The sequence below is a fragment of the Panthera pardus genome, unplaced genomic scaffold, assembly GCF_024362965.1.
Source record: "Panthera pardus isolate Hobbes unplaced genomic scaffold, ASM2436296v1 HiC_scaffold_7, whole genome shotgun sequence".
In the NCBI taxonomy this organism is placed as follows: Eukaryota; Metazoa; Chordata; class Mammalia; order Carnivora; family Felidae; genus Panthera; species Panthera pardus.
The window spans coordinates 49,899-68,104 of record NW_026527002.1 but is presented as its reverse complement, the minus strand read 5'-3'; the positions used below and the strand labels follow the sequence as shown (position 1 = coordinate 68,104).

General features: G+C 38.8%; 1 protein-coding gene across 1 annotated transcript in view; it reads right to left on the bottom strand.

The window, feature by feature from the left end:
- Positions 1 to 18,206, bottom strand: part of POTEA (POTE ankyrin domain family member A) — a 77,983-nt gene that overhangs the window by 31,507 nt on the left and 28,270 nt on the right. Inside the window, 6 exon segments of the mRNA XM_053896586.1 lie at positions 4,567 to 4,675; positions 6,363 to 6,500; positions 6,697 to 6,892; positions 8,898 to 9,111; positions 12,164 to 12,286; positions 12,513 to 12,655. Of these exon segments, the coding sequence (XP_053752561.1) occupies positions 4,567 to 4,675; positions 6,363 to 6,500; positions 6,697 to 6,892; positions 8,898 to 9,111; positions 12,164 to 12,286; positions 12,513 to 12,655 (923 nt within the window).

Genomic DNA, 18,206 nt, shown 5'->3' with positions numbered 1-18,206 from the left:
CCAACGCTACCAAAAAACAGTATTTTTTTTTCCCACTTATAATACTTTTAACTAACTCCCTCTCTATACTACACAGTGGACAATACTCACGGACTACAGTACAAATAGCACTTCCTAGATTGAGTAATGGATGCTTTACGTGACCAGTAGAGGCAAGGGAAAGTCACTGACATGGAAATAATGGAGTCTTGCTAAAACAAAGTGCCTCAATCATTTCATGTCCATACTGTTTATGTTAGGCTGCTTTAGCAGGTACTCTGATGAAGGGATTAAGGCTTTGTGGTAACAGCCTATCAGAAAAGCTGTCTTCAGAGCTTTGCAGTTGGTAAAGTACTATAAATCTGTAAATCCCAGCACTGGCTGCATAAGAAAGAAAGATTTCAATTTCTCCTTTCCTATTAACCATTTGCTTAATTTTTGAGGCTTTGTCCATCTATCACGCTGCTTCTCCCCTTGCAGTGGACTCGAACATTCTTTAATGTATCGTCTCATTCACAGATTCTTCTTCACCTATTTCCTTCTTTTACACTAAAATCTAACTTTTACTCCTACCATTCCACTATTATATTTTGAGGGTCATCAAGTACCTCTTTTTTATTTTTTTTTAATTTTTTAAGGTCTTTATCCTGCTTCGCTTCTCAGCAGCAGCTGAGAAAAATGACCATGCCCTCCCTCTGCTCTTCTGACCCCACCTTGTTTCTAAAGGATGGCAACCCCTGATATTAAGTCCTTGCGCCTTGCTATCTGTGTTTTGAATTGCTCTAGAGGCTTCAAAACCAGATTCCCTAATTCACATTTCCAGCATTGACCCCTTTACCTAGGCCCTGTGTACTTTTCGTTCTTGCGTCTAGGTGCTCGTAGACAACATCCTCAACCGCACACTCAAAAATCATTATTTGACATGGATTACCTTTGTAAACAGTTATTCGTGTACATTTTATTTAGACTCTTTCAGTGTTATTTTGAGTGTGTTTTTCTTATTGAGTCTTGGGGGACACCCTTGCCCTTAGAGTGCTGACCAGCATAGTTTGTCTCGCTTTTCTTTATAACACGACATTTATCTCAAGGGCTGGATGATCACTGGTTTGCCTTTGTTTCCTTTTGAGTAATTTCTTAGTACATAGAGATTTGAATTTACGGAAGTCTTCTGAAGTTCCTTTCGGACGCCTACTGGACTATACTGTTAGGAAGGTTAAGTTGGCTAGAGCTACCTCTTCTTCCCAATCCAGAATCTTCACCTCAAAATTGTGTGCATCAAATATTTTCACCCAGGTAGCCCCTTGTTTGGGGATTCAGGAGATAAGAACCTTCTAGAGAAGTCAGAGCTATGGACTGAGTTGGCTGAAAGCTAAATTTTTGTTTCACAAGAAAGACCTTAAAGTGGCAGAAAATTTCATGCCATAACCCTAATTCCTTTCTATAGTGATCTACAGAAAATCCCTCATTATTCTTTAATAAGCTTCATCAGTTTTGGATAATCTTACAAATTTTAGTTTTTGAGACCTTAATTATTTCTTTAGGGCATAGTAGCAGGACAACGCTTAGCACTCTCCTTCATAGAAGAATGATCAACAGATTGGTCATGTTACATGAAAATTGGCTCATTTATAAGACGTCTAGAAAAGAAAATAATTTTCAATGTCTCTTCGGCTACAAAAAGGACAAGTCAACAGAATGTTCTAGTTCCCCTGACAGGTATAGCTCTAATGAAACTTGCATATATATTATATAGCTTGTGTGACTGACAGAAAAGAGTTGGTCAGTGTATCTACCTCATTGCTCCCACTTAGGATTTACAATGTGAATCCTAAAAAGGAAAGTGAGAGTGGGATGACATTAACTGTTCCGCTTGGAAAACAGTTGGGGTTTCACTATATATCAATAAATTAGAATCCTGAATGGCACATTAGTCTTTTCTGATATTGAATTGTGAAATCTCTGAAAGGCTAATTAACTCAAGTGAATAGAAAAAAATGAGTTTCTGAACTTGCAATGGTAGGAGCACTATGTTACTAGGTAAGGCCCTGAGGGAGCAGATATTTCTTTTTCTTAATCTGATGAAGAGATTAAGGCTTTGTGGTACAGCATATCAGAAAAGCTGTCCCCAGATATTTGCAGTTGGTAAAGTGCTATAAATCTGTAAATCCCTTTCCTGGCTGTGTATGGAAGAAAGAAAATTTAGCGTGCTTTATCATAGTGAGAGGGAAACAAAAAATAAACATTTGATTGAATATTTCTCCTCTATTTAATAAAGTACTTTCATTAATAGTTTTACTTATATAAGTTTTTTGTGTTTATAGAGATATACCCACATTTTTTAACCTTTATTTTTTGATACAGAGTATGAGTCTGAGTGGAGCAGAACGTGAAGGACACAACAGATCCAACGCAGGTTCTGCTGACAGCAGAAATCCCACTGCAGGGTTCCATCTCAAGAACGTGGAGATCATGACCTGAGCCAAAGGCAGACTCTGATTCGACTGGAGCCCGTCACCCCTCAATTTAGTATTTCATTTCTTAACATATATTTAGAAAAAAAATCTTTGTTATACCAAAGTTTCCAAGAAGAATTTATTGATACAGTATAAAGCACTTAATTTTATCAGAAAGACTGTTAAGTTAAAATATTTTCAATTTATGCAAGGATAAGTACCACACGTATCAATTATTATTATCCCTTAAATTTATACTTAGGAAGACGAAATTACCTGTCACGAAAAAAATAAAAACAATGTCAAATAAAGGACTGAATTGTTCTGCACAGGTTAGATGACAAGTGTCAAGAGAGTTAAAGCTAATGGGAGTTAAAAGAGTCAGAGAAAGTTCATTGGAAAGGAGACTGTGAGCCAAGTCCGAATAACATAGGTTTACTCAAGAGGAACAGAAACTAAAAAGACAGTAAGGACAGCATGAGTAACGGCTGAGAGATGGTGAAATCAACACAATTAACTCAGAGGATAAATCTGACGGCAGATACATTGAAAACGGTTGTCCACACAAGAACTACGCAGCAGTATTAATAGGCAAGAAGTGGACACAACCCAAAGGTCCATCAACTGATGAATGAACAAGGGCCTTAGCCCAAAATGGATTACTGGTTGACAATAAAAAGAAATGAAGCACTGATATAAGCTGTAAACACAGATGAACCCAGAAAACATTAAGTGAAGCTAGCTACTCCCAAGGGACCACACGTTGTGTGACTCCATTTATATGAAATATTCACAAGAGGCAACTCCACTGAGAGACCAAGTAGTAGACTGGTGGTTGCCTGAGGCTTGGGGCAACGTGTAAGGGTTTCCTTTCAGGGCGAGGAAAATATTCTACTTGATGGCAGTGATGGTTGCATGAGTGTACACAGAGACAGTGAACTGTGCGTGGCAAATGGGTGATTTTTGTGGTATATTTTACTTCAAAAGTGCTCAATGGCAGGACACAGTGTTCTTAATTCTCGCTTTTGGTCCTCCATACTCTACATGATCTGAATATTTCCGTGCTTTGACAATATGTCTAAAAGAAAATGAAGGAAAGGCCTAAGTTCAAGTGGTTTGTGAAGTGATCTTTCTGTACAAGTCATCCTGAAATCAATACATATTCTTCCCAAAAGTGAAGATGAGAACTAAGACAGTTATCTGAAACATTCCATTAAACATTATCTTCTGATTTGATCTAGCTCACCTCATCATGGTAATAGAGATATCGTTAAAAAACATTGTTTAGTAGGGGACAAAAGTCTCTTGCGGCACCTTAGCCGCTACGTGAGTTAACCATCCAATTGTTCTTTCAGCTCAGGTCATGATCTCACGGTTCATGAGACTGAGCCTCACATTAGCTCTACACTGACAGCATGGAGCCTGCTTGGCAATCTCTCTCTCTCCTCTCTCTGCCCCTCCCCTGTTAACATGCACGCACACACTCTCTCTCTCAAAATAAATTAAAAAACTGAAAAAATTTTAAATTAAAGAATGAAAGAAGTCTCTCAATTTCTGTGAGGAAGGATAAAAAAGCCTCAACTTTCTTAAGAGTATAATAAGAAAAAAATGTATAACACAAATAGTAGAAGGGAAAGCAGATTTTACAAAATAAATGCATTGTAAAGATACTAAAATCATAATAAATTAATTATAATGAAAATACCAAAGAAAGCAGTCCATGGACATTATTATCCTAAAACACTTTATATTATTTAACCACCTATAAGTTAGCTGTTTACAGGTTACATTTGTTACCTGATTTCTGATTTGACCGAATTTATTCTTGAGATCCCGTGTTTCATCTTCCAGAAGAAGATGTGACATAACCTCTGGGGAAGCCCCCGACATATACTGTGTTTTCAGAGTATCAGCCAGTTCTTATTGAAGTTGTCTCACACCTACCTAATAAGACATTTCTTTACTGATTTTCTAAATCCTCTTATTAAATTATGTTAATAATAGACAACTCTCACATACATACATTGAGAAATATCAACACATACATCATTTCACCGTCTTTTTGTAAAACACACAATCCTGTTCACTGAATTCAGTTAAAGACACAAAAGTTGTTATCTCATTCTGATAACACTTTTATCTGATTTTATGGTGTCTGTCTCCAGTCTTAACATGACAATTTCATCCTGCAGCATGTGGTTTTTATGCAACAGATCTTGGGTTTTCTCATGATTATCAGAATGCTGAGTAAAACAAAGCACATTTTCAGATAGCACTCAAAATGGCATTATCATGATTTTCTTTGAAATGAAGGTATAATCTATGTTTAAACAATGAAAAGGTTGCCGGGTGTGCCAGGGTGTTTCAGTTGGTTGTGACTGACTCTTGATTTTGGCTCAGGGAATGATCTCACATTCTGTGGGTTCAAGCCCTGCATCAGGCTCTGTGCTGACAGTCAGGAGCCTGCTCAGAATTCTCGCTCTCTCTCTCCCTGCCCCTCCCCTGCTTGTATTCTCTGTCTCTCTCTAATGAATAAAGAAACATAAAAAGAAAGGAAGGAAGGAAGATTACACTAAGTGAATATCCAAGTGGAAAAAAATAACTTTGGCTCCAAATCCCAAATTTTATACAAGCATAAGTTCCCAAAATTTCAGAACTTTGAAGATAAAGAAGGCATGAAAGTAAAAAAGAATTTGTGAGAAAAGTTTTCAGAATCTTAGAATTGGAAAAGCCTTTCTCTGATTTACAAACCAGAAGGCCTAAAATAAAAGATTAATACATCAGCCTACACTTAAATATTGAGTTTATGGTAGATATCGAACACAGGTACCCCACAGTAAAATCCTTAGCTCTGCATATACTAGGACAGATTAAATTTCCTAAAATTCTTCTTTCCTGAGAATATTCCAGAGATATCTACTTTGCTACCATTTCTGTAGTCAGTTATAAGAATTATATCTATTGATAACTGAAAAATCTAGGCACTGTAGTATAATACAAACCCTTCTACATACATCAATGAACTCATTTGGTTATAACAATTCTAGAATGGAGAGATTAAAAGAGTGAGCTGCAGGACTCTCCCCAGGTCTTCTCACTCCACAACTAGTGTTCTTGCACCAACCACTGCCACTTCTCTAGTGTAAATACACAAGTACGAAAGAAGTCTTGTATTTCAAAGTACTCATAGGAAATAAGGTGAAATTTATACATCTCTTAGAAAATCATGAGAGGATTTACTGCTGCAATAACTTGTATTTCCTCTTCATGTTGAAAACAGTAATAAATATAAAAGTGGGGAAATACACTCAACCATTTTATTAGGAATACAATACCTATCAATATATTATCATTAAGTATATGCCACAGCATAACATTGTTATCAAAAGTTCCTTGTAATGAAATAGGATGCTACTTGAAGCAAAACTGTTATATTTCTCAAAAGTTGGAGACTTGATGCCGAAAATATGACCAGTGAACTGGCTACACTCGTCCTCCTGTCCATTAGCGGAAGTGCTCAACTAACCTAGTAATGTATCAAGGCAGTGAAGTAACTGTTCAAAATCAAAACACATATTGCCAGTAGAAATAGTTTTGAGATTAGGGAAAGCTCATCAATGCCTAAAGAAAGTAATAAAAGCCTCTCCTTTGGATGAGGACATTATGAATGTCACTAGTTGTTGCACACAAATGCATTTAATCAAGAATATTATTTTATCCAGTGAAGCAAAAATGCCACCATCCCCCATGCCCTTCTGCAAAATATATGTGCTTTTAAAATCCTTTATACTTTCCATGATGAACAGAGTTCAGTTTCATATATACATATATATATTTATACACACACGGAGAAAAAAGTAATAGTAACTAAAAAATAGAATGTATACAAATACATACACACATGTACTTCAAAATAACTAAAGAAGATACCTTAGAATTAGTTTTCTTATGAGCCATTTCTAGCTCCTTTTGCTTGTAAAGGTAATTGTTTAGACTTCCATCTTGTAAGACTCTGGCCTTCTGACCTGGAGAAAGTTGTCACTGAGTGTCACTCCACTCTTCTACAACCTGGAGACACATTTCATTATGATTCTGGTCTCATACCGGTAAAAAAAAAAGGTCAAAAACTGAAGAGGAGAACTTTAAAAAAATGCTCAAAAGAACAAGATCCCTTGTTTTATTTTAAACCTAAATAATATATATTGAGTGAAATGTATACTATAAAATATATATGTATTGCACTATGTAATAATGATGGAAATACAGTTTTTATCAAAAACTGATTTACCTGATTTTTTGTGGCCTTCAATTCCATGTTTAGCGTTCTAAGAGCGGGTTCAACTTGTTTTGTTTCAACTTCTTTCTTATAATCGTCTTCGTTTCTTCTTAACTTTTCCCTAATGTTTTCATATAACATATCAGCATTTCTTTTTTCTTCTTTTTCTTGTTTTAAGGTACACCTGCAATTACATGTGCTTCTTTTATTTTTTTAATTCATTTTTTAACATTTATTTATTTTTGATACAGAGAGAGAGAGAGAGCATGAACGGGGGAGGCAAAGAGTGAGAGGGAGACACAGAATCAGAAGCAAGCTCCAGGCTCTGAGCCATCCGCCCAGAGCCCGACGTGGGACTCGAACTCACGGACCCCGAGATCGTGACCTGAGCTGAAGTCAGACGCTCGACCTACTGAGCCACCCAGGCGCCCCTACATGTGCTTCTTTTAAAATTTGTTTTGTTAGACATAAAAATTTCATTTTATGATCTGGTTCCACATAAGTTAGCTTATTATCCAAATGAAAAATTTCTATGTTCTCCAATTGTTTTCCTTGTTGGGCTCACGTTTTTAATTTGTCACTTCAATCTCTTCCAAACCGTATATACAGTTGAAAAAAAGCCAGGAGAAAGCATTATGCAACTTAGTTTTAGTCAGTAATAACTCTGGTAGATGTTGTAGGAGAGGAAGTTTCAAAATTATTCAGGAAAGTTAGAGTTGAAAATTACCCCCTTTCCCACAGGTATAATTATTCCTCCATAGGACAGATAATTCAGTTTCTCATTAAAAAGAGAATTTGCTGTCTATAAGCAAGTTTATCAATTCACTGGAAATAAAATTTCCACTTGAAGAAACCTTACAGGTACCTCCAAAAATGATGTGCAGTGTAAGAGAGCATCTGTGGATGTTGTTTACACAACATACACATGCAGATTACTGTCATCCAAGACTACGCTGACGAGTCTAATATCTGTTGCCTATACTTTTTGTTTCTTCTTCCACAACACTTGCAACTTACCTTGTTGAGGGTGATTACCTACTTTACGAATCACTTAAACATCCCTTTTAGAACACAGGATACATATTAAGTAAACAATAAAGAGTAATATGACCTTCTGAATTCATTTACACTTTTGAATTAATTTTATCTACCTATGACAGAGATGTTGAAAAAACATCAGTAATCACTTTCCGTATTACTTTTTTTTAATGTTTATTCATTTTTGAGAGAGAAAGGGAGAGTTCATGCAAACAAAGGAGGGGCAGAGAGAGAGAGGGAAGCAGAAAATCCGAAGTGGGCTCTGCACTGACAACACACAGCTCGATGTGGGGCTCGAACTCACGCACCCTGAGATCATGACCTGAGCCAAAGTCGGATGCTTGACTGACTGAGCCACCCAGGCGCCCCCATTTTACTTTGTTTAAATTTTTTTAGAGAGAGATGGCGCAAGTGAGCGAGGTCAGAGAGAAATAGAGACAGAATCCCACGACGCACAGAGAGGGAGAGAGGAGCTCACCCGACGCGGGGCTCGTGCTCACCCAAAGCAAGGCTCAAACTCACGAGATCATCACCTGAGCCGAAGCCAGATGCTTAACCAACTGAGCCACCCAGGCAGCCCCACTTTACCTTTTAACCCCTGCATGTTAAGAAGCAAACGGAATAAATTGGGGGAATTTTACTGTCTTGAGAAAAATGACCATTTTATAATCTGTTGGTAGATACACAAAGTAATATAAACTTTCCTGAGAACAATTTAAAAAATATGGATCAATGACTTTTTAAAAAATTTTTATACTTTAACCAGATTATATTATATTGAAGAATTGATTCCAAGTAAGTAACCAGACATGTAGAAACAGATTTATATAAAAGACATTCCTGCCAGGATTAAATAATACTGAAAGATGAAAAACAAGCAGAATTCAATCTCTTAAATAATGTTTCTTGGACTATGGTGGACTTTTATATGGCCATTAAAATTTTGATTTGGAATACACATTAAATTATTATAAGTATTCACTGTTAAGAACTTGCTGTGTTATTTCCAAGATCGCGCACCTCACAACACTAAACAAGAATACTTTCCAGGAAAATCCCATAAGGTAAGTCAGCAATTACAAAACTGCCCCTACACATCTGTAGTATAAAAGAAACAGTTGAAACATTTCCTTAAAGCCAAGATGCTATACCTAAAACTGCAGAATTCACGTTCCCATTCCACTTTTTGATGCTCTAACCGTGATATCATGTCTTTGGCTTCTCATAGCTCGTTTTGTAGTGCGCTATCCATTTTGTCCATTTTTGTCACTTTTCCCATAAGAAGTTTACAGTGATTTTTGTTAAGTTTCCTTAATTTCTCATAGGAAACACGAATATCTTGGATTTTCAAGAAGCCAGCATAATCTGCATCAGAGAAGAAACAGAAATAAAATACATGAGTACTTTTTGCATACACAGGCCTGTGCAACTTCATTTCACTCATTCATACATTGAATATATACCTTCAATGGAAGATGTTATACTCAGCTCTACAGATACAATAGAGAAGACCCTTGGCTCTCGATTAGCTTAAAGTCTAGTGAAGGAGAAAGACAACTCAAATGGTAATTCTAAATTCAGATAGTTCCTATTAGAAGACAGAGTTCTGTGATCATAACTTGATCTAGATTGGGCCCAAGGAAGATAGATATCCCTGAAGAAAAGATAACTACACTGAGGAATGAAGGATGAGCAGGAGGCAATTAAGCAAAGGAGGAAGACAAGCACTCTTGACAGTCTAGAGCATGTGCTGAAGTTCCACTGTAATCTGCTTCTGGACAAGATGGGGTAACACGTACTGATTGATCTTCCTGAAACAAGCAAAAACAGAACAGAAAAAATACAATTTTAACATGATTTTCAAGACGCAGAACTTCAGGCAATGAAAGACAATGATCCCTGAAAACAAAACACGTTAGCTTAACACGTATGCCCAAACTCACTGCCTTGAGAGAGTTTTCAGGCTACGACACAGGAGACATAAATTATTTAAGTAGATTTCACCATACTCCTTGTGTCAAGGTGGCAAAACTGAGAGTGTGGTGAAGTCAAGACAGATAGAGACGACAGGTCAGCATCCAGGAGAGGAGAAAGCAGGCCACAGAAAGAACCCTGGGCATCTGCACAGGGTCCCCTTTGGCTATTCAGCAGAGTAACAACCAGTGCATACATGGAAGGAAGTCATCAAGGGAAAAAAAATCTGAAAAGAGTAGAGGAAACACTGCCTGGTGCTCCCACAGCACGAGGGACAGTATCTATTCACATTAGCTAATATAGAAAAACTCAAAATTTGCCTTAGTCTGATCACCACTCTGGATTCAGCCAATAATTCGTAAGAGCAAGACTAAAGGATCCAACTGTTTGTAAGTAACTTAACTATATCTGCAAACAAAGCATGAAAAGATAACTAGAGGCATAGAAGCTATTGTTTTAAAAACCAAATAGCACTTACAGAGATGTAAATTATGTTAGCCATGAACAATACGATGGGTAGGAATAAACACATATTAGACATCACAAAACAAAAGTTTAACAAAACTGAAGTTTAACATTGGAAACCTGGGAGAAAACTTTAACTAGGAAATATACAATTGCCCAAAGAGGTAGGGGAAAGGGACAGGAAAAAAAAAATGGCCCAAATCTTCCTAAACTTCATGAAAACTATATTCCCACTGACCCAGGAAGGATATGTTTAGGAAAGAGAATTGGAAGTCAACTCTTGTAATTTGCCTAAACTATATGCGATGTGGTATATCATTACTGGAAGGGAGACTGTGATTCTGAAGCCATAGACTACAAACCCTAAACCAACCATTAAAGCAGCAAAACTGAAAAGTTTTAGCTAGGAAGCCTAAATAAATAAGTGAATAAATGAATACATGAATAAATGAATACATGAGTAAATAAATACATGGATAAAACTGAATCATAAAAATTACTCGATTAAAAGAAAGCAGAAAAAAGAAGAGAACGGGAACAAGGAGCAGATAGGGCAAATGCAAATCAAACAGCATGATGACAGATTAAAATCAACGATCTCAAAAATCACAGTAAATGAAAACGGTCTAAAAGCCTCAACTAAAATGCAGACTGTCAGAATGGATAAAAAAGTAGACTCAACTATATGCCACCTATACAAAATGCACTTTAAATGTCAAGACAGAAATTTATTCAAAAGACAGAAATATGATATACCACACTAACACTTGACCAAAGAAGGCTGAGCTAGAGTGGCTATATGAATACCAGACAAAACAGTTTCAAGCAAAAAATTATTACCAGCAATAAACAACAGGTCATTGTATAATCATAAAAGAGTCAATTAAGAGCAATCTTAAATGTTCATGTATCTGTTAATAGCTTCAGAGTAAACGAAGCAAAAATTGATAGAACTGAAAAGAGAAATAGCAAATTCACAATTATAGTCTGATATTTCAACACGCTCAACATCAAGGGCATAGTAGAATTGGCTGCCACTATTCTCAAGGATCTATGGAACACTTACCAAAAGAGTAGGTCTTGGGTCAAAAATAAATCTTAATAAAAGGAAGAAGTCAAGAGGCCTGAAGTCATAATAGTGTGTTCCCTGACCACAAAGCAATCAAATCAGAAATCAAGTACAAAATTATCTCTGGAAAATACTCTAGTTGTGAACTACAGAACACATCGAAATATCCCCTAGGTCAAAGAAGTAATAAAAAAAAATTAGAAAGGATTCTGAACAGAATGAAAATGAAAACATAGAATTTGTAGAGTCCTGCTTTAGTAGCACTCACATGAAGACTGATAGCACTGAATGTATACATTAAAAAAGAAGAGGGAAGTGCAGTGATTCTTGCTGCCTTTGTTTCTCCTCCCCCAGCTTCTCGAGCGCCCCGCCATGCCCCGACCAACCCTGGCAGTTACTGGAGAGCAGGTTCTTTGTTCACAGCGCACAGCAGGCACTTGGACGGGTGGGGGCGTGGTCTGCCCCCTGCCGGGAATTGAAGATGGGGGAGTAGCTGTAGATAGCTGTAGGAGGTATCTCCTACTGAGGTGGGCCTGGGCTGGGCCCCGGGCTCTGCTGGAGCCCGAGGCGGTGGCGGTGACAGAGTCATGGGCCCTTCTGGAAGGGAGAGCCCAATGCCTGTGCACCTGTCTCCCCTCCCTTCCTCTCCTCCCCTGCCAAGAGTTGTGTGTTCTAGCTCCCCATCTTTTTCTCACTACCTACATCATCACCCTTCTTCCGACTTCGCTTCCCAGCTTCTTGCGACCGTTTCTCTCACTTAAGCCGCAGTTATTCAGGCTCTTTTCACCCTAGTCCTGCCGGAGACTTCATATGCCAGCAGTCTCTTTCATGGGATGTCCCCATCCTTCCCCTCTCCCCACATCCTATTCTGGGCTGATGGCAGCCAGAAATCCTTCCTATTGTGTTTACCGGCAGTTTCCACCTGGCCCTGAAGCTTGGCGCAGATCAAGTCCACCACACCCACGCTGAGAAGGACTCCAGGAGAACCACTTGTCCCATGGTGGTATTGGACAGTATGTTCTCGATTTTCCTCTGGTTGTTTATTTTAGTCTGAATATTTGTTACTCTCCACCACTATAATTTACAAACGTATGTTTTGGTTGCATGACAAGGAGTTAGAAATGAGCCAGAGACCATTCGCTGGTAAGGAGATTTAGACATTTAGTATTAAAGGAAGAAAGGACAAAAAGAATGTTAAGAAGTTTAGATTCTTCAAAGTATTTTGATATCTTTTGTGATCTGAGGAAGTGGAGATTACTGAACCTACACAGATTGACATTTTTGGAGAAAATTTCATGATGCTTGATTCCGCTCTTGGAGTAACGTGAACACAAGTTCTCAAACCTGCATAATCTCTCAGCTGGAACCAGCTGTATACCTGAATGTTCACTTCCATCAGAACTTGTATAAGAGAAAGGACGGGAGTCTGTTTCAACAAAAATGACTACGTCCGGGACCTGAAAAGGGTAATTCTGTTTCCTAATAGTGTATATGGTCGTTTTAGTGGGCACAGATCAGAATTTTTACAGTTTACTTGGAGTATCAAGCACTGCAAGCAGTAGAGAACTTCATATGCTCTATTTTCTGTGGGAAAAGTATGACAATTACGGAACAAAGGGACTTGCAGATGATCCAGAAGGTGGCCCGTATGAAACCCGGGATTATGCATAACCCTGGGCGCCTGGGTGGCTCAGTCAGTTGAGCGTCCAACTTCCGCTAGCTTGGGTCATGATCTCACAGGTTGTGGGTTGGAGCCCGGCGTCGGGCTCTGTGCTGAAGGCTTGGAGCCAGGGGGTTGTTTTGGATTCTGTGTCTCCCTCTCTGCCCCTAACCCACTTGCATTCCGTCTCTTTCTCTCTCAATAGTAAATAAATACTAAGTAAATAAATAAATAACCAACGAACCTACCAACCAAAGGATAGTCCTAAGGTACAGAGTGATTTTCAGAAATAGAGCATATGAAGTACTGAATGCCTCAGTCAGTTAGCACCTGACTCTTGATTTTGGGTTGGGTCATGATCGTTCATGGGTTCCAGCCCCCCTTCTCGTTCTGCAAAGTGCAGGGTCTGTTTGGGATTTTCTCTCTCACTTTTTGTCTCTCTGCCCCTCCCCACGTGTGCTTTCTCTGTCTCTTTCTCCAATTAATAAATGAATAAAATTTGAAAAAAAGTCAGAAAATTCAGATCAATACAGTTCAAGTATGAAAAGCCCATTGTAACACTCTATGAAACATATTAAACTGATAATAATGCAAACCTACACAGAACTGTGAAACTGTGAAAAGGAAAGTAAAGGAGGTGGGAAGAGAAAAGATGGCAGTGGAGTGGGATCAGAATTTCCCTTGTCCCTCAAACACAGCAGTATTGAGGTCACAACATTTGGAATACGAGAAATACAGGCCGCAGAGGGACAGAAATATCTTCACAGGTGCAAAGAGACAGCTTGGCGGGACGGAAGGGTGTGTATGCGAATTGGGAGAAATAAAATGGTCTGCACATAGAGTGGGGGAAGCATTTTGGTGGAGAAATGAAAGAGAGAGAGAGGCTGTGGGAAGTTTATTTGGATAAGAGAAAACCTGTCCGGACCACAGACCAAAGAGAGGTCCAGAGAGCCAGTTTCTACTTTGCAAAACAGCCTTGGAAGCTAAAAAACAGAATTTTCAAGGTTGCCAGACTTTCTCTAGAAAAGAGCTGCCACCTCCCATGACTGGTGGGGAGGGAGCCGCCCCTAGGCTTGGTAGCAATCTCAGAGCTACCCTGGGAGAGAACACCTTGAGTATGGTGGAAAGGGGAAGTATTGCCCTGCCCAAGGGAAAAGACCCTGCAGGCACGAGCCAGAAGCCCTCTGTTCACTGGGAAGAGTGGTGCAACTCTACTACCAGGTCCGAGCAAAGCGGGATGCTACAGGGTTTTGAAACCCAGCTCAAGGCTCAGGGAACACAGGGGACTGTGCACCAAGGCAAGCCGGCCCTCCAGGCTATTCAGTGAGGACGACCTAAACAGTGAGTTTTGAGACACCTCGTGTGGGCAGGAAAGATTGGGGTATCACCATTTTTCTCCCCATGACCAACGTCGTGCGGCTTCAGGGAATGGACAGTGAGACTCTGTGGAGGCAGGCCCATTATACCAAACCCTGCCTCTCTGTGCCTGGTAACTGCTTCTCTATGGGAGTGAGACTGACATTGATGAGACAGGACAGCCCCTCCTCTAGACCGGGACAGACACCAGTACCAGACACCAGTAGACAACAATCTTCTGGTTTTCTATTTTAGTTTGTTTTCATTTGTATTATTTTTTTTATCTTTTCTTTTTTAATGTTTATTTCTTTATTTTGAGAGTGAGTGATCAAGCAGAAGAGGTGAAGAGAGAGGGAGAGAGAGAGATTCCGAGCAGGTTCCATGCTCTCACTGCAGAACCTGATGAGGGTGTTGAATCCATCAACAGCAACATGACCTGAGCCAAATTCAAGAGTCGGACGCTTCACCAACTGAGCCACCCAGGCCCCCATCTTTTCTTACCTTTGCTTTCCTTTTCTTCTCTTTTCCCTTTTTTCTCTTTCTACTCTATTTCCTCTTCTCCCTTTGAATTCACCCTACTAGTATCAAATTGACTTTGAGTCAAAGTTAATTATATATATATATTTTTTCCTTTGTTCCTCTGTTCTGATTGTTTGATCGAACCTTTTTTCTATGCTTTTCCAGATCTCCTTCTTCATTTTCTTCCTTTTCTTTCTGGATTAAGCCCTATAGCTCCTTTGAGTCACTGCCTGATCTTTTTTCCACTCTTGTCATTTCTCTCTTTGGGCTGATTCTTCACCACTCTCTTCTATTTTCCAAGATTACTTCAACAAACAAATCAAAGCACACTTAGTGGAAGGCCAAAACCACCAATCCAAGTAGCGAGAAAAGCAGCCAAAGACGCACCAAAAGAGTGCACACAACACACTCCAAAAACTTTGGTTTAACGGCCAGGCCCTGGACCGTGTAGGACCTTTTTTTTTATAGTAGTACTCACAGGTGTGGGACACAGAACAAGCTATTAAAACACAAAAAGGACAGGAATCTAGCCAAAACGATGAAATTGAGGAATTCTCAAAAAAATTCCAGGAAGGACAGCCAGAGAAGTGCTCAAAAGAGACAGAAACAATATATCTGAGCATGTTTTTGGAATAATACGCATAAGACGCATAGTTGCACTCGAAACCAAGCATAGAAGACAGCAATCTACTGCTTCAGAGATCAAGGACATAAGGATTCGTCACCATGAATCCTGAAAATAAAATGTAAACGAGATACAAAATAAATTAGATGCAGTGTCAGCAAGGAAGGGAGAAGCAGCAGTCAGAATCGGTGAAACAAAAGAGACAATGTGGACAAAGATTAACCAGAGAAAGGAAAGAAAGGAAAATACTAGACCACGAGGCAGTTACTAGAGACCTAAGTGATTCGGTGAGATGAAATAATGGCCACATCATAGGAGACTCAGAAGAAGAGAGAAAGGGACAGAAATTTTATACCAACAGCTTATAGTTGAGAGATTCCCTCATCTGGGGAAGGAAACAGGCATCCAAGTCCTGGCAGCAGAGAATTCCCTTCCAAATCAACAAAACCAGGTCCATACCAAGCGAAACCGGAAAAAATACAAAGATAAACAAAGAATTCTGAAAGCATGTAGGGACAAACAGGTCTTAATCTGCAAGGGAAGACAAGGGTAGCAGCAGACCAGTCCAAAGAAAATTGGCAGGGCAGAAGAGAGGGGTAGAAAACAGTCAATGTGCTGAATGGGAATATATGCAGCAAAAGATCCTTTCCCCAGCAAGCCTGTCATTTAGAATAGAGAGAGAAAGGCTTTCCCAAACAAAACCTAATGGAGTTCATGAACACTAAACCAGTCCTGCAGGAGATCCTAAGGTGCGACTCTATGAGTGGAAAGCAGCAGAGACTACAAAGGACCAGAGACCTCACCAAAAGCATGAAACCTTCAGATAACACAATGACACTAAATCCATATCTTTAACTAATCACTCTGAATGTGAATGGACTCAATGCCCCAACCAAAAGACACAGGGAATCAGAATGGATAAAACACAAAACAAAACCAAAGAACAAGATCCATCTATATTTTGTCAACAAGACACTGATTTTAGACCCCAGGACACCTCCAGGTTCAAAGTGAAGGTATGGGAAACCACCTATCAAGCTACTAGAAGTCAAAAGAAACCTGGAGTTGTCACACTTCCACCAGAAAGACTAGATTTTAAACCAGAAACTGTAGTAACAGATTCAGAAGGGCATTGGATCATAATTAAGGGGTCTATCCATCAAAAGGAGCTAACAATTGCAAATGTTTATGGCCCCAAAGTAAAATGTGCACACATATGAATCGATTACTCACAAACATGATTAAATGTATACATACAAATACCATGATTGTAGACAACTTTAAGACTCCACTCATGGCAATAGGCGGATCATCAAGGCAGAATATCAGAAAGGACACACAGATCCAATGTGTCATTGGACCAGATGTATTCAGATATACATAGATATATATTGGCCTCATATATATACATTTATATACATGGATATCAACACCGATATATTAAGATCTTTTCATCCAACAGCAGTAGAACGCACATTCTTCTTAAGTGCACATAGAACATTCTCCAATGTCTCCAAGTGACATCCTGGGTCACAATACTGCCCTCCATGAATAAAAAACGACAGAGATCATATCTTGCATATTTTCAGATCACAATGAGCACTTGCTCATTCTTTCTCTCTCCCTCCCTTTCCAAGAGAAATACAAACATTACAAAAAAATTTCTCTCAGGTTCTTCCAGGAAAGACAAAAAAGAATAAACCTTGTGGGGCAATGAGTCCTGGATGAAAACCACACACAGACAGTAGAATTCCGTAACAAATATGTTGACAGTGGAGCTGACAGAAAGTGATGAACTAAAAGAACAGATACTAAAGGAATGGTTTCTGCAAGGAAAAATTAAAGTAGGGGTAAACCATTAAAAAAGAGCATGGTGCGGGGAACACATAGGTGGCACAGTCAGTTCAGCATCCGCCTTTAGCTCATGAGTCATGATCTCTAGGTTTGTGGGTTTGAGCCCCACATGAGCTCTGTGTTGACAGCTCGGAGCCTGGGGCCTGCTTTGGATTCTGTGTCTCCCTCTGTCTCTGCCCAGACCCCGCTTGCACTGTGTCTTTCTCTCATACTCCAAAAGAAATAAACTTTAAAACATCAAAAATACCTTAAAATCATGGGGGGAGAAGAGGAAATAGGAAAAAAAATAAGACATGACCAATCAAGCATGAGCTTAAGACAAGGAAGAAAATGGGAAATGTGAGCCAAGTAAGGTAAATGGAAACAAAACACACTTTTCAGCAGGTTCATAAGTATTACTGGGAATATACAATGAACAATAGTCTCTTTTAAACCTTTTAAAGATATATATAATTTATACATAAAACAGAGGCCTTGATCTGGAGTTTATCCCTAATAATACTGACTTTTATCACTCTACAGTTATCTTGTTATAAATACTGAAATAAAGAATTTAATTTTTTTCACTATAAAATAAACTGTTCAATTAATGGCACCTATCACTTCCGAAAAGCTATAAATTATTACTAGACTAACAAAAAAAAGAAAAAGAGAGGTTCCTTACACATCATCTTTCACTATGGAGAAAGAATTGGGAATGAGAATTCTAGGAATAAATAGGGACCTTCAAAGGTTTTATGTAATGGGACACTGAAGGGGTTAAAAAAACAAAGGCTGAGGACTTTTTCTCTGCAATTCTAAGCTCAAAATGGGAGAATACTAAAAATATACTGTAACCTTCTTTCTTATGTAACTCCTGATTTCCTCAATAGAATTCATTTGCGTGTATACATGCTAAACACTAAAACGGAATAAAAACTGAAGCCTTGCTTTTCAAA